At 42.8% G+C, this 22,537-nt stretch overlaps 1 protein-coding gene and 1 long non-coding RNA gene across 3 annotated transcripts; both read left to right on the top strand.

The window, feature by feature from the left end:
- Nucleotides 1-9,268: 9,268 nt before the first annotated feature.
- Nucleotides 9,269-10,626, top strand: LOC147968071 (uncharacterized). The gene is made up of 3 exons (XR_015603224.1): nucleotides 9,269-9,738; nucleotides 9,830-9,919; nucleotides 10,139-10,626. It is a non-coding gene; the product is annotated as an uncharacterized LOC147968071 (long non-coding RNA).
- Nucleotides 10,627-12,852: 2,226 nt separating this feature from the next.
- Nucleotides 12,853-16,923, top strand: LOC125555645 (protein IRON-RELATED TRANSCRIPTION FACTOR 3-like). Of its 2 annotated transcripts, XR_015603225.1 has the most exons (6): nucleotides 12,853-13,087; nucleotides 13,165-13,289; nucleotides 13,463-13,578; nucleotides 14,159-14,250; nucleotides 14,328-14,390; nucleotides 14,669-16,923. XR_015603225.1 is itself a non-coding variant. In XM_087522618.1 (5 exons), the coding sequence occupies exons 2-4, from the start codon at nucleotides 13,213-13,215 to the stop codon at nucleotides 14,224-14,226; spliced, it is 261 nt and encodes an 86-aa protein (XP_087378744.1). In that variant the 5' UTR covers nucleotides 12,853-13,087; nucleotides 13,165-13,212; the 3' UTR covers nucleotides 14,227-14,250; nucleotides 14,328-14,635. The 2 variants fall into 2 exon arrangements, 1 of the variants encoding a protein (XP_087378744.1); XM_087522618.1 differs by lacking the exon at nucleotides 14,669-16,923 and having other exon boundaries at nucleotides 14,328-14,635.
- The last annotated feature ends 5,614 nt before the right edge of the window (nucleotides 16,924-22,537 follow it).

The following is a 22,537-nucleotide window of genomic DNA, read 5'->3' on the forward strand; positions in this document are numbered from 1 at the left end:
GATCATAAAACACAAATATTTTTTCAAAAAATTTGAATAATTTTTATAATTCGGAATACAAAAAAATAAAATAGTAAACATTTTTTATAATGAACACAATTTTGGAATTCATAACATGAATTACCGAATATAATTGGCAACGTGAAAAATCTTCCAAATACGACCAATTGTTTTTGCAAATTCCATAGATTTTAAGACAAAGATAGAACAAAAAATTTGAAGGGAACATTTCCGGAAATTCACATAAATTTCTTAAAACACGAACCTTAACAAAAAAATACGATTATTTTTAAGTTGTGAACAATTTTTCAAAATGGCTATATGTTTTGAAAATTCGGAAGATTTTTGAAAGACGTGTTTCTTTAATGGAAACATTATTTTCAATTTTTGCACATATCACTAGAACAAAATATTATTTGAATTTGGAACATTTGTCAAATGATTTTTTTAAGTCTTGCTTTTTTTAAAATAAGGACATTTTTTAGAAAAATAGGAGTATTTTTCAAATTTTGAACAATTATTGGCATGAAAAAAGAAATCCATACATTTTTTAGAATAGGAACAAATTTTTTTAATTCGTAACATTTTACCAAATTTTGAATAAAAATTGAAATTGCAAACACTTTTTGAAAATTTTGAATTTCGGAGAAAAAGTGAAAAGTAGACCTAGAAAGGGAAAGGTAAAAAAGAAACATGAACTACAAAGTGAAAGAAACAAAAAAGAAATATTGAAACAGAGCACAAACAGAAATGGGCCGCGGACTCTTGGACGCCTTGTGCGTAACTGAACTATTTGTCGCACTGTGCGGGAAATATTATTTTTTGTTGCTGAGTGGGCAAGGAAAACTGGGCTGACTTTACTGGGCATAGCTCGCGCGGCCCACACATGTAATTCTGCAGAAATCATTTTTCCTTTGCTAATAGACGACGAAAAAAGTTTAGTACCACCTCGGATAGGAAAAAAATCTTTTAATGGTGAACGGATGGAAAAATTGGTGCAACGCACCTTGCTTTATTAGTAGGTATAGATATAGATATAAATATAGATATAGATTATACCCTGCAATAAAAACCAAAATCTAGCCAAAAAATAAGCTGATTTTTGCATGTATTTGTCTTTTTTGCATGTCTCACATACAAACAGAGATTTTGATGAAAAATCGCAGAATATATTACACTTCCACGTGTGCATGAAGATTTTAAATTTTTGTATTGTAAAATACGTTTCTTTGGTCAGTTTGGTGCTCAGAAGGTACCTTTTGCATAGCAACGCAATACATATAGTTCGACCTCGTGAATGTCCACTGAGCAGATTTTGTTGTGGTGGGCAGACTGCGTACAATGAAATCTGCCACCGTGAGGTCCCAGGATAGATCCTACGTTGTGCAATTCATTTTTACTGTTGTTTGTTTGACAAAGAGCTTTCCATTATACTGGTAGCAGAGGGCAATTTACTTTAGTCGCTAAATTGACCGCAGAGAACAAGTTAAGGCACTTCTAGTGTATTTAACTCATCTATAAATCATCATGACAGAAAAAAAGGATGAAATTGATTGATCCCATTATACTGGTAGCAGATCCCTAATTACATGGCTTGATTGTAGGTAAGCCAGCTATCTACGTTACATATATGGCTGTTTTTTTTAATAATCAAGGAAAGTGTGGAACATCCAAATACAAGTGCGAGCCTAGGGAGCGCACGGAACGCACGCGACATCCGCGGATGAACTTCCTGGACCGCGCGCCCTAGCCCAGCATGACCTCGGCCGGCGTCGCCGTAGAGCTCGCGCTGCTCACGGAGCGGAGCAACCTCTGGGACGCGCCACCCTCACCCTGCCCGAGCGCGCCGCCTCGCCGCCGAGGCTCCCGGCGCGCCGCAGCAGCTCGTACTTGGTTAGGATCAGCCGCGCGGTGAGGAAGCACCACAACGCCTGGACGCCATGGACTCCTGGTAAATCTCAGCGTCTCGATGAATCAGTACCTCCTGTTTCTGTTTGCGATGGTGAATTGGAATCGAGACCCAGTGTTTTGATTTTTGGTGTCGCTGAAGTGGTTCGTGTCCTAGGCTCCTAGCGTCCGGATCACGTCCCCGACATCGACTCTCGTCGTTCCACTCGTCGACCCCGACCCCGGGACGATGAACCCGGTTCGAGGGTCGCTGCTTCGTTCCCCGATCCCGGCAACTAGTCCAAAGTCAGGGAAATAAGATAGGCATATAGCAGTACAAGTCTTTCTAGAGATCCGCGCTTGCTTCTCCTATGTTCTGTAATCTTTGGAATATGGTAAGTACTTCAGACTTTCTATTCTTTTTGGCCCATTTTAGTTTCTTTGATCAGACTTAACTGTGGCCTTGGGTACGACTGAATAAATTAGATGTTCATTTTGATGGTCTTGCTGCTTGCATCTGTATCCTCACAGGTCACCGCATAGAAAGTGTTTGTTTTACACTGATTAGATATCATAAATTAAAGGCCGTATGTTCAGATTTTAGTGTACATTGGATTGCTCCCCATGCATATGAGAGTTGCAAACTGCGGGGATGCTAATGTATATCGTGCGGAGCGAGGCAGGTAAAACAGTTTTTATCTATTTAAAGAAACATATATGTCTACCTATTACATTATCCCTTTGGGTGGAGGCAACACTTTCTTTTTTCTTAGGTTGGGATGGTTGCCCTCCACTGTACTGTACTGTAGAAGGTCTAGAGGCAACAGAAATGATAGATTTTGGTCAGTTCTGAACTTCTGATAGGCAATGCACCATAGCAGGCCTAACATTCTATTCATTTTATTGTGTCTTAACTAATATATTACTGCTCTCTAGAAGGTAATAAAATGTCCGTCATATGATTAGTCGTACATGGTATTTCAGGCACTGGAAAAGTTGTGTTTCAAATATCAAAGGCCCATTTATTACTGGAAAGTTATTTTTCTGTCACAACAAATCCTTGTAGAATTGACAATTGAGGTATGATTAATATACTTCTGCCTTAGGTTTGTTCGCTCCTATGGTACATACTGTTTCTTGCTTAACGATTTTCCCTATCTAACCTAGCATAATATAATAACTACATTTTACACTGATGATACATCAATGAATGCACAATTTTGTCATTATTTTCAGGCCAGTTTCAGTTTGACAACTACAAGTAATATTTCCTTGCGAAGTCACTTAATTCTTCGAGTGACCAAGACTGAATTCTACATCAAGGACCAAGAAAAATATATGTATGGCCATATATTGGTATGTTCTTATTTTCCATAGTATCAATTGTAAAGTTTGGATATTTGTTTGACTGTGCAATTGAAAGTGAAATAACGAACACTAATATTTTGACACTAACATACTGCTTGGTACTAAAATAGAGATCCATTAAGAATGTCTTCAAATTGTTTTTGCAGTTACATATATAAATGTTTTGAGTTGTTAGATGAGTTTTAACGGATGCTGCCTTTAGTGGAAAAAAAGTAAATGATGTTTGTTTAATGTGTATCTCAGCTGATCGGAAACAAATAGTAACTTTGAATTCTCTATACAGGCACCTCTGCCATTTGTCGCCTTCTATTTTCATGCACTATATAGTAATTATTAAGGTTTTTATATCGAACATGTCATCTCTATAGTTGATGTTTTTTTACCAGACTAGCATAACATCATAACATCAGTAGTTAAACAATTTGTACAAAAAATCAAGTACTCCCTCTGTAAAGAAATATAAGAGCATTTAGACCCCTCTGTAAAGAATTATAAGAGCGTTTAGATCATAGAGGGAGTACATAAAAAAATTATTAGCTTATTTTCCTGCTGCAATGCGTGGGGTATTATCTAGTATTGGGGAATGGAGAGAGATGCAGCCTCAAGCTAGAGAGTCGGAGGAGTAATAATTTGTCGAAGAGGAAATCGCTAGATTGACTCATCAATTACGGCAGACGGCAGAATAGGAAGCGGCGCTCGCTCCAGTGACCGAGGGTATGCGGTATGCGTGTAGCGGGAGAGGAAATGCAAGAATCCCAAAGGTTTAGGTCTCCTTTGGTTTGGAGGAATTTTGTAGGATTTACATAGGATATGATTTCTATAGGAAAAATTCCTTTAGAGCTCTTTGGTATGTAGGAATGAAATCTTATTCCTATGAAGGAATTCTTCCTATCCCCCACATTTCATAGGAAAATAAACATTAGCTTAGACTTAATGGAAAAAAATTCTATGGTGTGAATCAAAGGGCATCTCCTTTTCTATTCCTATGCATAGGATTTGAGATACATGTCATCTCATTTCCTATGACTTTTCTATTCCTATGATTTTTCAATCCTATGAATGAAAGGAAGCCTTAGGAGTGGTCCAAGTGGATGTGAATTGGACATGGGAGAGAAAAAATAGATAGGGAGAGCAACGGAATCACCAAAGAAAATCAGCGAGTTCTATGCCTTTCCTTTTCTACTCCACACATGGCCCACCCGGGAAGGTAAACAGGCAGACAAATTGCAAAGTGTGGGCTGGATGATGTTGCACGGGCTCAATCGTGGGAGAAAAACGCTGTGGTCGGCCTAGGATAATTAAGTGTGTGGCCATCCTGAGTGGAGGCTCCTTTTGGTAACTGAACGCTAATGTGGCAGTGGTGGGTCTCTTCTGTAAGCATGTAGCAAACGCCGATGTGGCTTGGCTGGTGATGTGGATGGTTTGCATGTTTAAACAAATAGGATTCCAATCCTATGAATGAAAGGAAGCCTTAGGAGTGGTCCAAGTGGATGTGAATTGGACATGGGAGAGAAAAAATAGATAGGGAGAGCAACGGAATCACCAAAGAAAATCAACGAGTTCTATGCCTTTCCTTTTCTACTCCACACATGGCCCGCCCGGGAAGGTAAACAGGCAGACAAATTGCAAAGTGTGGGCTGGATGATGTTGCACGGGCTCAATCGTGGGAGAAAAACGTTGTGGTCGGCCTAGGATAATTAAGTGTGTGGCCATCCTGAGTGGATGCTCCTTTTGGTAACTGAACGCTAATGTGGCAGTGGTGGGTCTCTTCTGTAAGCACGTAGCAAACGCCGATGTGGCTTGGCTGGTGATGTGGATGGTTTGCATGTTTTTAAACAAATAGGATAGTGGGGATGAATCTCTTAGGTATATAGGATATATACACATGTGTATGTTCTGCTGCAGATTGATACATTAAATCAGCATAAATGAATTCAGACATTTGTTATTATATTCACCGGCGAGCCGTTGTTTTGGATATATACACATATAAATCAGGGCTACACCACCCTTCATGGCCTTGAGTGGTCGAACAAGTAAATATATTTTTTCATTATATAAGGGCGGTGTCTTCACTGCCTTAGGCTGGACGGTTCAGTATTTAGTAGCAAACCATTCAATACTTATAAAAAAAAGCAAATGTAATGTATTAACATAACATAAAAGGGAAAATGGAAATAACTTAGCGTGAATATCAGTAAGGTTAAGAAATATCCAGAAAAAAGAAAGTCAGATTCCCCTATTTAATATATTATGGCAAGAAATTGAGATTGTATTGAAATGTGATAAATCCGATGCGTTTTAATAAGGCAAGTGATCATACGAATCACAAATTTGATTTCATTAAATATATTGTGAATCAACTAGGTGATTCACAAACGGATTTAATGATGTCTGTTTCCTTATAAACAACTATATATTGCTTGTGCGTTGCATCATCCAAACCAAACCGCTCGTGAACAACTCCTTCGATATCATGCCATTCCAGCGTCCTTTGTCCTCTCACTTCAACAAGGAGAGGGCTGAGGATCAGCATGAATATCAGGAAGAAATGATGCAACTGTACCCTGATGTTCTGGTTCAACCGGAAGATGAGCAAGAACCTAGGTCACCAGAGGTTTGCATCTTCACCTTACCAACAAATCCTCATGTTGGTGAGGGAACAAATTTGTGATTCGTATGATCACTTGCCTTATTAAAACGCATCGGATTTATCATATTTCAATACAACCCCAATTTCTTGCCATAATATATTAAATAGGGGAATCTGACTTTCTTCTTTTTGGATATTTCTTAACCATACTGATATTTACGCTAAGTTATTTCCATTTTCCCTTTTATGTTATGTTAATACCATACGTTTGCTTTTTTTTTACAAGTATTGAACGGTTTGCTACTAAGTATTGAACCGTCCAGCCTAAGGCAGTGAAGACACCACCCTTATATAATGAAAAAATATATTCAGTTGTTCGACCACTCAAGACAATGAAGGGTGGTGTAGCCCTGATTTATATGCACATATATCTGAAACAATGGCTCGCCGGTGAATATAACAACAAAGGTCTTAATTCATTTATGCTGATTTAATGTATCAATCTGCGGCAGAACACACAGATGAGTATATATTAAGAACAGTATAACCGCAGCGAAAGCGGGCCCTCACAACGATTTGGATTTTCGGCCGTGCGTTTTATTGATCTGGTCATTTATGTCCGTCGGCTGCTTGTAGGGCGCTGCTTGCCTGCTATCCTAGGGCAGCTACTCCCCTGACTTTTTGGGGCCCCTCTCGTTGATAGGGCCAGTAAGCGAGCGACCCATCGGTAGAGCAACTCCCTTCGCTCCGTACCCTGCCGACTGCCTTCCATGCCGCAACCCCTCCCTAATCTTATCGTGGTGGCGGCGACCACGAGGAACAACACCGCTGCAGCGGCTGCGCCCAGCGCATTCGTGCCTCTGTCCGCCGCTTCCCAGGTACGAACACGATCCTCTCTTCATCACTCCCTCGCGCGTGTTTCTCTCCGTTTCTTGCGGTTTCTGACGATGATCCGCCCGGTGGATGCGCGTGTTGACCTGCAGGGGTGGAGAGAGTAGCCATGGAGGTGGACGTGCAAGCTGCCACCCAAGATCTTTCCCTTATCATTCTCAATCTGGCAGCCCTGGGTTCTTCCTTGATGCCAGACTTGCAGGTACTTCTCACCTGCTTCAGTCTAATCATAGTGGTTTATTTTCCATTGTTCAAGTTGTGGATAAAGAGAAGAGGAAGCAAGTAGCGTAGGAGATGGGCGATGCAATGAGAGCACTGGATAATAGAGCAATGGATTCAAAGCAAGACATGGACATACTTGCCGCTTTTAGAAGAGATGCGGACCATGAAGTACGATATGAGCATCTTGCCATTCTCTTTTTCTCGAATACGCACGAGTATGCGTACTATATATATTAAAGAAGGAATGGGGTGAAAGAGCCCCTCCACGACATTGTTACACGAGTTTACATGCACAACATCACCACATCTACCCCTACTCTCTACTCCCTACTTGTAAGCTAACTTGCCGCACTAGCCCCCCATGCCACCTGGTTAAAGAAGTCGGCAAGGTCGCCTTTAAATAGACCCGCTTGTTTCCAATTTCGTCCTAACTCCATGAAGCAACAGAGCACATGATTTATCGATGGTGTAGCTCCCTTGAACACAATTGCATTGCGATGTTTCCAGATCTCCCACATGGCTAGAATACGTAAAGCATTGAGCATCCTCTTGTGTGCCTCATTGGTGTTTTGGGTCGTGCACCATCCCAAGAGCGTGTGATTCATTGTGGGCTCCCATCACGGCTTGCCCATAGCCTGGAAATCTCAGCCCAAAGCTATCTAGCAAAGACGCGTTGTATGAGTAGATGATCGATGCTTTCCTCCTGGTTGCACAGTGGGTAATGGTCCTGATGGTTGAGGTCTCTCCTTGCCAGGCGGCCGGAGGTCCAGCATCTATTCTGCAGGGCCAGCCACGCGAAAAACGGCAATGTAGCGGAGCCCTAGCTTTCCATGTGAATTCTGCCGTTGGATCAACTTCCCATCCCCAAAACTTTGCTGCATAAGCAGATCTTGTGGTGAAAGTGCCATTCGTCTCCCAGGACCACACGACCTCGTCCTGCCGCGTCTGATCCAACTCCATGCCAGCAGTCCATGTCCACAAGGTGAGGTATTCATGTAAGGTAGCTGAGTTTACCTCTGGGTCCACATCCCGTGCCCACGCATTATCTTGAGGTGCCCTAGCGACCATGCAGGTTGCTCTCGTTCGGGGCCGCACCCGAGCATGAATGTTGGGTGCAATATCTGCCACACAGTATCCGTCCAGCCATCTATCTTCCCAAAATATAGTGCTCTGGCCATTGCCCACAACTGATCTCGCCACAGAGCTAACTAGCTGACGTGCCTCCTGCGGTACTTGGATTTGGAATTCCGCACAGGGTCATTCCTTGTCATACTTTCGTAACCACGGCCACCACGCTTGCAAAGCGGTGTTTAGCCACTGAAGATTGGGGATGCCAAGGCCTCCCGCCCATTTTGGCGAGCACACTTTCTCCCAGGCCACGGCGCAGTTTCCACCGTGTGCACTTGCCTCGGCACACCAAAGGAAGCCACGGCAAATTTTATTCAAAGCTGCAATTGTCTTCTTTGGCAGGTCCAGGGCCAGCATTGCGTGTAGGAGCATCGCACAGAGAACTGATTGAATCAGCAGTAACCTCCCACTCTTGGGTATTTTGGTTGCCTTCCACCTTGGCAGCGCGCCAGCCAATTGATCCACAAGGTATGAGAGCTGCGCAGCAGATTGCTTTCTCAGGGTGAGGGGAAGGCCTAGATATTTGCAGGGGAAGGAACCGCTAGGGCAGCCAAGGGTCCGTTCCACCATTTCCATAGTCTCGTCCGAGCATCTAATCGGGAACGTTGCACCTTTTGCAAGGTTTACCTTGAGCCCTGAGGCCTCTCCAAAGATCTTCAGGAGCAGCGCGCAAGTGGATAGGTCCAGCTCATTCGGTTTGGTGAAAAAGACCACATGATCGGCGAACATTGATAGACGATGCTTCATCCCAGATCTTGCTAGAGGAGCAAGCAGGCCCCTTGAGGTTGCGAGCTCAAACATGTGGTGCAAGGGCTCCATGATCATGATAAATAGCATAGGGGATATCGGATCACCCTGCCTCAGCCCAATGCGATTTGAGATTGGCCTTCCTGGGGTTCCATTTACCATGATCCGTGTGGACGATGTCGATAGCAGCCCGCAGATCCAGTCCACCCAGCGAGCCCCAAAACCCATAGCATGCAGCACTTCCACTAGGAAAGGCCATTGCATCGAGTCGAACGCTTTCGATATATCCAATTTGAGCTTCTCTTAAGTTCAGTTAACCTGTAATTCAACATGCACATGAAGGTACGATCCGACTACTGACATTGTTTTATTGTGATGTTTACAGTCTAGACATGTTGGAGTCTCCATTGACCAGATGCATGAAATTTTGAAGCATTCCTCTCATCAAAAGGCAAGATCTAACATACTTTGTTTTCTGTATATCTGATATACATGTCTTGCGATTTCACATTTTGGGTAATATGTAGATTATTTTGCCTATGGCATGGTGGTCCTGCGGCATTATCTTCTTAAAATCTTTTCTCTCTAATATTGGTCATTTTGTGTGCGCTTGTAGGAGGATAAAATAGTAGTAGAACTAGATGAAGAAGACGAAGTAATCATCAAATCAATCACTTTTAGAGTATCCTCTATGTCAACTTTTATATGTACCTGCATGTGCAAACTTGTATTTAAAATTATTACTAACCCTGTCATACTGTTGGTTATTGCATAACTCGAAAGATTTATGTTAAACAGATCGGAGAGGTCGATGGAGATGTTGAAGCGGTTACAGGAGGAAAAAAATAGTAGTAGAACTAGATGAAGAAGACGAAGAACTCATCAAATCAATAAATTTTAGAGTATCCTCTATGTCAACTTTCATATGTACCTGCATGTGCAGACTTGTATTTGAAATTATTTCTAACCCTTTCATACTGTTGGTTATTGCAGAACTCGAAAGATTATGTTAAACGGATCAAAAAGGTCGACGGCGACGATGAAGATTTTGGTATACTAGGACAGTCAAGTGTCATGTCAAAGGTACTTGTCTTGCAGTATTGTGGTTCCTGCCTTTTCTTCTTTTCTGTTTGTATTTCATATTGTATGTTCTATGGTCTAGACTAAGGAGGTGCTTATTTGTATATTACCGCTTCTCACAGTGCTGAGAGGCTAAATTACTCTGCCCTGCCTTTTTTTATGAATTTGGTTGGGCTTCGAATTCGATCGTGGGTTGACCTGGGTGTGCCTCTTTCTCTGTAGGGTTTGGGTTCTAGGCGAGGTTTGTGCTCGGGAAGGGATCCGGCAAACGCATCGCGGTGCAGCCAACCGGCGACATGGTCATGTGCGCCAGGCCAAGGGGTGCAGGACCATGACTCTGCTTCTCTCTCTGCCTACTCGTTTGTTCCCTGCACCATAGTTTAGATAGTGTTGAGTTGAGCTGATTTGAGGGAAGTTATTGTGATGCGGGAAGGTTTGGTTGGTGCTAGCTGCCCTACATCATTTTTGTGGGGGTTTTGTGGTCTGTGTTACATATATTAAAAAAATCACCCTTCTAGAAATTAACCGCGACATACTGTTTTCTCCCTGGGCGTCCACTGATCTTCTGCACCAGAGGCATAGTAGCCGTACACCATCTTTGGTAGCTTCTCCTTGGCGAGCTTCTTCTACTTGGGCACATTTGTTATCAGCTCCATACCCCTGCTTGAATAGTTTGTCATTTCACACTTCATCTGTCTATAAGCAGTGCAAGCAGCAGTCAAATAAATTCTCCATTTTTTTCTTTCCAAAGATCCACGCGTCAAAATGAACTGAACATTGCCCGCATAGCAATCAGAATGAACTATCTTGTCATAGGTTTTGCTTGTGTATACCACTTTGTAGTTTAGAGTACTAGATGACCTGTCGCGCCATTTGGCGCGTGAGACAAATTTGAAGCAAGAACTAAAAGAGATTACTTTGCTTTTTTTGGTAGCAGACGATGTTGATGTATACTCTTTTGCGAAGTGTCGTGGATTTGTATAAAAATATTTTTTTTCTCATTTTTAATGTATGAAACTGATAAAATTGACACAAAAGCCCAACTGAAATGAAGAACAAAATGCAAATGTTTGAGTTTGCAATTAGAAGATTCAAGACATGATAATATAGAGCATTGTGTCCAGGAGCACTTCTTAGTGATATTGATCAATGACATCATATACTCCCTCCATTCAAAAAAGCTTGTCCCAAGCTTGTTCTCCAAATGGATGTATCTACCACTAATTTGATGCTACATACATTCATTTGAGGGACAAGCTTTTTTGGATGGAGGGAGTAGTAATTTTGATCTACACACTGAAGTTGCTAAACACAGTCGGTCAGTAAATAATAACACGGATGCATCAAAGGCATATTTCTGTGTAATCAAAATATGGCTGAAAGTTTTTCATGTTGTTCACAAGTCCCTTTGTTGTGTGAAACAATGCCCCTTGCATTTGTTTGTCCATGCACCCTGTAACATGAGAACTATTTGCTTAAGAAACAAAAAGATTAATGCCTTCTCCTAACTACCGACTATATTGTGACATGTGCTAAACCATCAAAGTAAAACAATTCAATATTCGCATGGGTACTAACATAGATGAAATAAAACTCCGCATTCAGCATGTCTTAGTAACATCGCTACATACTATTGTATAATTATCAGAAGTCTGGCATGCATTGTTAGATCATGCAAAGTAAAAAGCGCATTGTGAAGCACTGACATTTAACCTAGACAGACAGGGCAAAGATATCAGCAACGGAAACATTGTGAAGCACTTGTGCATCCATAATAAGAGGTGGGAATCTACTGCAGTTTTTATTCACTAAACAAAAACAATAAAAGATATTAATAAATATGAGATAATTTTCTCCACTGTGGTTGTTCTATAATAAAGCCCATGGTGTAAATAGAAATAAAAGCATTCTGATCTCCTTCAGTACCTAAATTGCAAAAAATTAATGGGACTACTCAACTTGTTATCTTTGGCTGGAACTAAATTATAGAAAAATAAAATCACATGACTTACATAGATTAATTCTCCCATGTCAGCCTTTTTGGATTTTCATCAAACAACTTGTAGACATAGAGAAACCAAATCTACAAAAACAAAATGAGAAGCTCTGTGAGTAGGGGACTGGAAGAGAAGGGGAGGGATCGAGAAGCATTAACGTGCGGGGAAGGAGCGGGCGCTGGGCTATGCCACGTGGGCAGCGCAGGGGATGGCGATGGCACTGCCTTTTCGTTTGCTTCGCTGCTGCCCCACGAGCCGAAGAAAGAGAGAAGAAGGAAGAGGTCCTAGATACGCCCGCCCCGTTCCAACCCATGTCTCCTCCCCACGCACGCCACCTCCCTTCTCTCTCTCTCAACCCACTCGCGGCGGAGGCAGCAGGGTAGGGCCCGCACCGCCGTCGCAGAAGAGGGCTAGCGCGCCCGCACCGCCACCGCTAGGGCTGGAATTCGAGCCGAGTCGAGCCAGGCTAGAGCTCGTTTCGTTAACGAGCTAGCTCGACTCGACTCGTTATTATAACGAGCTCAAATCCAAGATTGGCTCGACTCATATAACTCGCGAGCTGGCTCGTTTAACTTGTTAAGCTCGTTAAAGATATAAACATAAAACCCTCAAATATTATAAAAATAATTATGTATATATTAAACATATATATCACTAACAATAGTAATTTTCTTGTAACGCACGAGTCTTCTAGACGGTTGGGCCTTTAATGGCTAGGCCTTGTGTTGTGCGCCTAGGACATAAGGTGCTGAGTGACTGATCTTTTTTTGTATTGGGAGTGGCTGATCTTTTGTACCGAGCCTAACGAGTTACACGAGTACTCGTGAGATTGGTTCGTTTAACTTGGTCTATAAACGATCTTAAACTAAAGCTTGGTTCGACTCGTTATTCTTCGAGTTCGAGTCGATTCGAGCCGAGTCACGAGCTACTCGTTTAGCTCACGAGCTTCAAGCTTTTTTCCAGCCCTAGCCACCGCAGAAGACTGCTTTTCCCCTTTTCCATCCTTCTTCCTCTTTTCTCCGCCCGTTTCACTCGCCGTGGCCGATGGACGCACCACCGGAGACCACGGCCACTCCGAAAACGGCGGCGATGAGAAGGCTCGGCCCTTGGCGCAGACCCGCGAGGCGGCACGGCGACGGCAGCAACATTTTTCTCCAACCCGTTTCGGTTTGAGGTACATAGTCTGCTTCTTGCCATCCTTTTTCTCTCTGGATTTGGACTTGGGACGTGTTTCTGACTTCCTGTCTACAGGTTACGGCAGAGGTTTCTTGGTTTCTTCAGACGTCTGCGGGGTAGACCATGCTGCCCGCCGTGAGGGGAGACGCCGCCCCAGGCACGAGCACCGCCGCCGCCGAGAAGCTCGTCCATGGCCATGGGTAAGGTGTCTTGGAGCGATTCTACATCTCGTTTCGTTTGGGGCCGGGTTTCAATCAATGGATTATTCTACTGTTCAATTTCATTATCTGAACGTACGCTGGGAGTAAATGGACGCGCGTGAGAGCTGTGCCTGTGTTCCATTGTTGCTGATGTAATAGCTTTCGATTCATAGGCCTGTCACCGTCGAAAAGTGCAAGAAGAAAGCTCCGAGGAAGATCCACAAAGACGATAGGGAGAAACATGAGCGCGACCTGCTCAATGATCTCTTCAGTGAACTTGGCGAAATAGGTCAGTTAAATAGGTGTGCATCATGCCTCTGAATTTTGGGGATCATTTCCTTTGGAATGTTGGACCTGAGCATGGGTATGTGTGAATCTGCACCATGTTGTTACCATCCATTTCCATGGCTTTTGGGGTGAGTACAGGGGTTCAGTATGTGTCATGGATTTCCTTAGTAGATCCCAGTGAATGTTTATGCTGATGAAAACGTGTATGAACTCATTCAAAATTAGTAACACATGTCTACATATAAAATTGTGTATTACCTGCATCCATTAATTTCAATCTTTTTCTAATCCATCATGCATGTCACGGCCGATCTCTTGTAGTACATGTTATGTCACATGGTAATTCATAGCAGCACTACAACGCAACAACCAAGCTGGGCGTTGTTCTTTACCAATGCCTGTCTACTTGCTGTCATCTCTAAGACACTAACTGCTCAACTAATCAATGAAATTGTAGCCTTTTAGAAATGCCCAGTTGTACCTCTTAAGTTTCCTGTTGTCATTATTTGCTTCACGTAGCCTGCTGTATTATTTGTCTACCTGATGTCACTTCTAAGTTCTAACTACTGAATTGGTTGCAGGTGCTTTTAGTATTCCATTCTCAGTCATACACCATGCCTGGTACTACAGGTCCTGCTACAAAAACTGAGACTTCATCAGTGAAAAAATGCAGGTAAATAAGTTGGACATTGAGTGCTTGGCTTTAATTTGGCTACCTGCCATCAGTTCTAACTGCTAAACTCATTTCAGGTGCTTCAACTTTCACAGGTCTTCCTAATTCTATCTGTTCGAAACCGTCAGTTGCAAATTCAGGTTCTGTCGTCGTACCTCTTGATTCCTATTTTGAAAAAGACCTCTTGACTCCTATGACAAACTATTTTCCAAAACCGTGGAGTTTTCTGACTCTTGCATTTGTTAGGTTATTTCCTTCTTCTACTTGGTTTATGCCCACAATAGTTGCAGGATTGCACTTGCACATAGTGGATCACCTGCACATGTCATTTTTGTTGTATATGTCTTCGCTAAGAACTCCTGGATCTCTAAGAAAATTGTTAGTCTGAGTTTAGGACTTTAATTTCCAATCTGTACAGGCCCATCTTTAAATGTCGACTGTTGCGAGAAGATTATACAAAAGTTGAATAAAGGAATATAAATAATACTTATGCAAGGGTAATACTTTGGTAGTTCCACTGAAGTCAAGCATCTGAGAGCAAGGCTGACAACTGCTGAGCAAGATGATCCTGATAAAACAAGGGCAGCAGACTAAATAGGTAAAGCTTGGTATAACTTGCCACATTTTGACTTAACTTGGGACCCATGACTTCCAATTCTGTCTACCATTTGGCTTCTTGATGTTGCATGGGAACTCCTGGAGCATGTACAGTTGTTCATTGCAAAGTGGGATTTATACATGCCTACGGTTGTCCAATCATGTTTGCTTACTGTATGGTGTATATGCAACGAGGCCCCCTATGAAATTTGGATTTATAGTTTTTTGTTCCAAAAAGTGGAAACATAAACTCCGCCGCTGTAAATTACAAATTATTTTGTTAACTTCCTTTCCAGCACATTTAGGGTGTATGATCTTGTGCATATTACAGGTATAGTGTTGTGCACCAATCTGGTTGATGTTTACATAATCCAAGCAGATTTACCAATTAGAAGAGCCATGTATTATTGTAGTTTTCTCTCTACATCAAGTACACATAAATATAATGCCGTAGAATGTAGTTTCTTTTATTGTTCTGCAGATCTTCCTCGTGAGGCGCTACAGATCAGATGGGCGCTGTCGTGAAGGCCGCGAAGGCGTGGCCGGCGGCATGGGTTAGCCTGTGGGTGGTACCAGTGGCGAATCTAGCACAGAAATGAAGGGTAGGCTCAAAGCAAGTTCCTAGGTCTAATTAGCAATGCATTGCAATTATTGGATGTAAAACACCTTGGTATAAATGGCAAGTATAGTATATTTAGTTGAAATAGGATTTTTGGAGGGTAGGCTTCAGCCTATTGAAGCCCCCCTGGTAGAATCTCCACTGGGTGGTACCACCGTGCTGCTCTGGACGTGCATTGTGGTGCTGCTCGTGGCGGCTTTCGGAGGGAGACAGAGTGGTATGTGCTTTTCTAAACATATATATTCCTGAAGAACCTTTTTTGTAGTCCCGATGAATTGAGCGATTTGTTCTCTCGTGTCTCTTCTCCTTCATTTCTACCTTGATGCAGCAGGACATAGAGAATTTGGGGGCTACTCGGGTTTGGATCAGCAAGCCATGTCCGTTTGGTTTGGCAAAGGCCTTTTATCCTTTTTCTATAATGCCATGAACGTCTCTGAATTTTTACACTACTTCCAGCCAATGCTTAATATTTTTTCCAACCTATTTGTGACTGGAGCCCACACATACATAGTCATGGATATGATTTTGTGTTTTGGATCTTGCTATTTCACTGATTTGGAACATGTATATGCAGTTCTAGGCTTCTAGCTAGATGGATTAATAGATATGTTGGACCTATGCATTTTATATTATCCGCATGGATCTATGTTTATTATTTGATGCTCCTCCTTATCCTGGGGAAGAATTTTTGCAAAGAGTTTGTCATTTTTGGAGATATGGATTTGTTGTCACTTCAGCAGTATGCTTTTAGTGCTACAGAGTATGCTGTGAAATTAGATTAGATTGATGATTAGCAATTAACTATAGAACTGTTGGCAGCACCAGTTTAACATATGTTGATTTCAGGCCCATCTTTATTTGCTTTCGAGTTAAACTATGAATTTGAAAACAAAAAAATTATACATTGTTGATGCTAAATTTATCAGTCCTTTTATTTTGATAATCACCTCCTGCATATGTGTTCCTGGGTAGTTTTCGTACTGCCACAGCTTTTGTTGTTTTGGCAGGATAATGTATTTTCTTATGGAAAACACGGATGAGTAATTACATGATACATTATTAATATTAAACTATGTTGTTTCTCTGAAACTAACTTTGTCTTTCAGCTTTGGAAACTGGTGTTCTAACGTTAGTTCCAACAAGAGGGCCACTATAACCACCAACTGGTCTGAGTTTCTTCGCCGTGCCAACATTCACGAAGGAGACGTCTATGCATTTCGTTTCAAGATCACTTCAAAGCGCCGCCTGGTTTTCATCGTGCACCGCCTCTAGATGCACCATCGAAGATGCTGCAGCCCCTGTGTCAATATAATCTAGCACTAAGTACTCTTAATTATGCTCTATCCTGTTATACCCTATGGTTTGCTTTTGGCCCTGTCACAAGCTTTTCAAGACACTAAATCTATCCTGTTGCTTATGTAAAGTGCACTATTCTCAGTCAGATGTTTCATGTTTAGATCCATAATGCCCTTTCTCTGTATATATATATATATATATATATATATATATATATATATATATATATATATATATATATATATATATATATTTCTATTTCTACTGCTAAGTTTGTTAATTAAAACAATCATCCCAAACGCTAATTAGAATAGGAAAGAGTGTTAAAGGGTCGACTACAACCATGCACCGCCCAGCTCTCCCTCAAGAGGCGCGCCACGGGCGCGCCCCAACACCTAGTAAATCAGTAAGAAGAGACACTAGTAGAAAAAGGGTCAAATGTTCAGCTCACTAGTGCCGGTTTGAATTTGAGCCGGCATTAATATGTCCATTAGTGCCGGTTCCAACGGCTAGGCGGGCCGCTCTCATTAGTACCGGTTCTTGCCGAACTTTTAGCACCGGTTCGTGCCACGAACAGGTACTAATAAGAGTGGTGGCAGGATGTTGTCAGTCTGGGGCCCCATCAGCACCTTTAGTACCGGTTCGTGCCACAAACCGGTACTAAAGGTCGCCCTATATAAACCCTTCGTCCACCCGAGCTCGCTTCTTCCCCCTTTCCCCTCTCCTCTGTTCTTCCCTTCCTCTCAAGCTCATCACAAATTTTTCCCAAATTTTGTCAAGATTTGAAGGCCCCCGGCCCATCCGTTCAAATGATCACAAAGGTTAGCAACTTCGTCCTTTCATCTCTCATTGCTAGATTAGCTCTTGCAATGGTTTATATACTGATTAATTTGTGGGTTTTAGTAATTTGGGAGGAATTATACGTGGTAGTATTTGATTTATGTGCAATTTGAGGTCAAAATAACACTTAGTTTGCATATGTAGGTGTGGTTTACTTAGTGCTTTCTAAATCTCCGTCATAACCATCACCGATCGCCCGCACCGTCCCGTCGCCGGCACCACCTTGTGGTGAGCCTCTTGTTCATGAAGTTTTTATATAAAAAATTGATGTTTATGTGATTTGGATATATAGTTACTCGTATAATTATCTTACCCATACGTTGTTTGTTATACATAATGCCATGGTTTTGATATCCGTCCCCGTCGGCCCTCGTCCTTGTTATGATTCGGATGTGGTATATTCTCTTTTCAAATTATTTGTTGCATTTCGTGTTTATGACAAATTATGCCCATCAAGTTGATAGATATTTTTATGTAGGAGGTATGTGAACCGGAAATTCCATCCGACCCTATTGTCGAGAGATTAAATTTAGTTGAAAGAGAAAACGAGTATTTGAAAGAAAAATTGAAAAAAATCGAGGGGGAGAAGATGTAATTGGAGTTGCATGTTGCCGATGTCGTCGATGATCACAAGATCAAGATGGAAAAAATGCGCTTGAAGATTAGAAAGATTAGAAAATATGCCATTCATAGTGAGGCTTGGTATCATTATGATGTTGGATCAATTGTTACCTTAGTTGCGATCTTTATGGCATTTGTTGTTGCATTTAAATGCTTTAGCTAGAGAGTTATTTGTTTGTTGCATTTAAGTGTTGTATGAACTTGTATTAATTTGGTCTTTTCGGTGTTGTGTAATGAAGATGAGCCGACAATGGATGTACGATGACCGATGCTCTCCCGAGTTCATTAATGGCGTGCAAACTTTTCTACTTGCGGCTGAGGCAAACAAGCGGGCGAATGGTTTTATGCCTTGTCCATGTGCTGGCTGCAAGAATGATCACAATTACTCTAAGTCAAGAACCATTCACGTCCACCTGTTTGAGTCTGGTTTCATGCCCCACTATAATGTTTGGACCAAGCACGGAGAAAGAGGGGTTATGATGGAAGACAATGAAGAAGAAGAGGACGACGATAGCTATCCTGGCCATGTGTTCCCTGAATACGATGATACAACAATGGGGGAAGAAGCTGAGCCAACAATGCGGCAAGAAGCTAAAGAAGAGGCATCAGATGAGCCCACTGATGATCTAGGTCGGGCCATTGTCGATGCAAAGAGAAACTGCGCAAGTGATTTGGAGAAGAAGAAGTTGCAGTGCATGTTAGAGGATCACAAGAAATTTTTGTACCTGAATTGCGAAGCTGACAAGAAAAAGTTGGACACCACACTAGAATTGCTGCAATGAAAGGCAGAGAATGGTGTATCTGACAAGGGATTTGGAAAGTTACTGGTAATGATAAAGAATATGCTTTCAAAGGACAACGAATTGGCCGAGAGTACGTACGAAGCAAAGAAGGCTGTCTGCCTTCTAGGGTTAGAGGTGCAGAAGATATATGCATGCCCTAATGACTGCATCCTCTACCATGGTGAGTACGAGGATTTGAACGCTTGCCCGGTATGCGGTGCATTGCACTATAAGATCAGCCGCGATGACCCTGGTGATGTCGAGGGCGAGCGCCCCAGGAAGAAGATTCCTGCCAAGGTGATGTGGTATGCTCCTATAATACCACGGTTGAAACGTTTGTTCCAAAACAAAGAGCATGCCAAGGCGATGCGATGGCATAGAGAAGACCGTAAGAAAGAGGGAAAGTTGAGAGTACCCGCTGACAGGTCGCAGTGGAGAAAAATCGAGAGAAAACTGTATGGGCCAACTACGTCGAAGGAGGAAGGAAGACTCCAGAATTCAAGGGAACACTGGAGAAGCAAAGAGAACACTGGCCCGCTTTCGTGAAATTTAAGGAATCAGAATTATCTAAGGAACGGTCAAGAAAAAACAAGGCCAATGCCGCAAAAAAGATGCAGTTCCATAGGCTGGGGCCAGATGGCTATGCGGTGGCAATGCCTAAGTGGGATAAGTCTGAGCGAGAGATGTTGGATGCAGGGGTCGATCCAGTTACTAGGAGCTGGCCCCCCAGATGCAGAACTTGGTTCTATGCGCATGGGGGGCGTTAGACCCGAAGACAAGCCTGGTTTTGAAGAAGGCAAGTCTAAAAGGAACCAAAGATAAGTTACTTCAAGCAATAGAAGATGCTCGAACGGGGTGTTCACGCCCAACAGAGAGAACGACGAGCTTACGCGTGCCCTGGGAAATCTTGAACACCCGGAAAGAACACGAGGCAAGGGCATTGTTCCGTGATATGAGGGCTTTTCGGACTGGAACGCCGACTACAGAACCCGTGCAAGAAGGAAGATGGAGGAGGAGAAGAAGAGGAAGCTGGAGGAGGAGCAGAGGAAGTAGGTGAAGGAAATATGCCCTAGAGACAATAATAAAGTTATTATTTATTTCCTTATATCATGATAAATGTTTATTATTCATGCTAGAATTGTATTAACCGGAAACATAATACATGTGTGAATACATAGACAAACAGAGTGTCACTAGTATGCCTCTACTTGACTAGCTTGTTGATCAAAGATGATTATGTTTCCTAACCATAGACATGAGTTGTCATTTGATTAACGGGATCACATTATTAGGAGAATGATGAGATTGACTTGACCCATTCCGTTAGCATAGCACTTGATCATTTAGTTTGTTGCTATTGCTTTCTTCATGACTTATACATGTTCCTATGACTATGAGATTATGCAACTCCCGTTTACCGGAGGAACACTTTGTGTGCCACCAAACGTCACAATGTAACTGGGTGATTATAAAGGTGCTCTACAGGTGTCTCCGAAGGTACTTGTTGGGTTGGTGTATTTCGAGATTAGGATTTGTCACTCTGATTGTGGGAGAGGTATCTCTGGGCCCTCTCGGTAATGCACATCACTTAAGCCTTGCAAGCATTGCAACTAATGAGTTAGTTGCAGGATGATGTATTACGGAACGAGTAAAGAGACTTGCCGGTAACGAGATTGAACTAGGTATTGAGATACCGACGATCGAATCTCGGGCAAGTAACATACCGATGACAAAGGGAACAACGTATGTTGTTATGCGGTCTGACCGATAAAGATCTTCGTAGAATATGTGGGAGCCAATATGAGCATCCAGGTTCCGCTATTGGTTATTGAACGGAGACGTGTCTCGGTCATGTCTACATTGTTCTCGAACCCGTACGGTCCGCATGCTTAAGGTTTCGATGACAGTTATATTATGAGTTTATGAGTTTTGATGTACCGAAGGAGTTCGGAGTCCCGGATGAGATCAGGGACATGACGAGGAGTCTCGAAATGGTTGATACGTAAAGATCGATATATTGGACGACTATATTCGGACATCGGAAAGGTTCCGAGTGATTTGGGTATTTTTCGGAGTACCGGAGAGTTACGGGAATACGTATTGGGCCTTATTGGGCCATACGGGAAAGAAGGAAAAGGGCCTCAAGGATGGCCGCACCCCTCCCCTTGGTCTGGTCCGAATTGGACTAGGGAAGGGGGGCGCCCCCTTCCTTCCTTCTCCTTTTCCCTTCCTCTTTTCCTATTCCATATGGGAGGTGGAATCCTACTAGGACTAGGGAGTCCTAGTAGGACTCCACACTTGGCGCGCCCCCTCCTAGGGCCGGCCTCCTCCTCCCTTGCTCCTTTATATATGGGTGCAGGGAGGCACCCCAAAGAGACAACAATTGATCATTGATCTCTTAGCCGTGTGTGGTGCCCCCTTCCACCATAATCCTTGATAATATTGTAGCGGTGCTTAGGCGAAGCCCTGCGACGGTAGAACATCAAGATCGTCACCACGTCGTTGTGCTGACGGAACTCTTCCCCGACATTCTGCTGGATCGGAGTCCGGGGATCGTCATCGAGCTGAACGTGTGCTAGAACTCGAAGGTGCCGTAGTTTCAGTGCTTGATCGGTCGGACCGTGAAGACGTACGACTACATCAACCGCGTTGTGCTAACGCTTCCGCTTTCGGTCTACGAGGGTACGTAGACAACACTCTCCCCTCTCGTTGCTATGCATCACCATGATCTTGCGTGTGCGTAGGAAATTTTTCGAAATTACTACGTTCCCCAACAGTAGGAAGCAGAACACCTTCAAGGCCTAGAATCAGCGCACGCGGACTTGGCACTTAAATTCCAGCAGCAGCAGTAGCAGATCGACTCACTTAGCCAGGAAAGGGGGTCTCAGCAGCGGCAGCAGCTAGCGGATGATCCAGCATTGGATAGCACCGTCACATCCATGCCGAGAAGTAGCGTTGGTTCCGCCCCGGGCGACGCACTGCTTGATAGATACCCTGTGAATGACATCATGGAGAGCACTAACCGTGAGCTCCTTCCATTACAACCCGATTCCAGCCGGCTATGCTCGTGTCCAGGTTGATGAAGTGGTGGACCAATATTCGGGCCTAGAGCTTGACATTTCTGGAGGTGACGAGGAGCACACACTGGGAGAGGCCAAACATCGTATCATCCTATGGATAAAGGATTGCATCATCTTTCCAAGGCCACTAACACCGCGTCAGCCGACTCCTCCTCGAAGTCCGCCATCGCGTCAGCAAACTCCTGTGATATGTCTCTAATGTATCTATAATTTTTGATTGCTCCATGCTATATTATCTACTGTTTTGGACATTATTGGGCTTTATTATCCACTTTTATATAATTTTTGGGACTAACCTATTAACCTGAGGCCCATCCCAGAATTGCTGTTTTTTGCCTATTTTAGGGTTTCGAAGAAAAGGAATATCAAACGGAGTCCAAACAGAATGAAACCTTCGGGAACGTGATTTTCTCGTCGAACAATATTCAGGAGACTTGGACCCTACGTCAAGC

Source organism: Triticum urartu, chromosome 5A (genome assembly GCF_056163025.1).
Source record: "Triticum urartu cultivar PI428250 chromosome 5A, HENAU_Tu73, whole genome shotgun sequence".
NCBI classification, from domain to species: domain Eukaryota; kingdom Viridiplantae; phylum Streptophyta; class Magnoliopsida; order Poales; family Poaceae; genus Triticum; species Triticum urartu.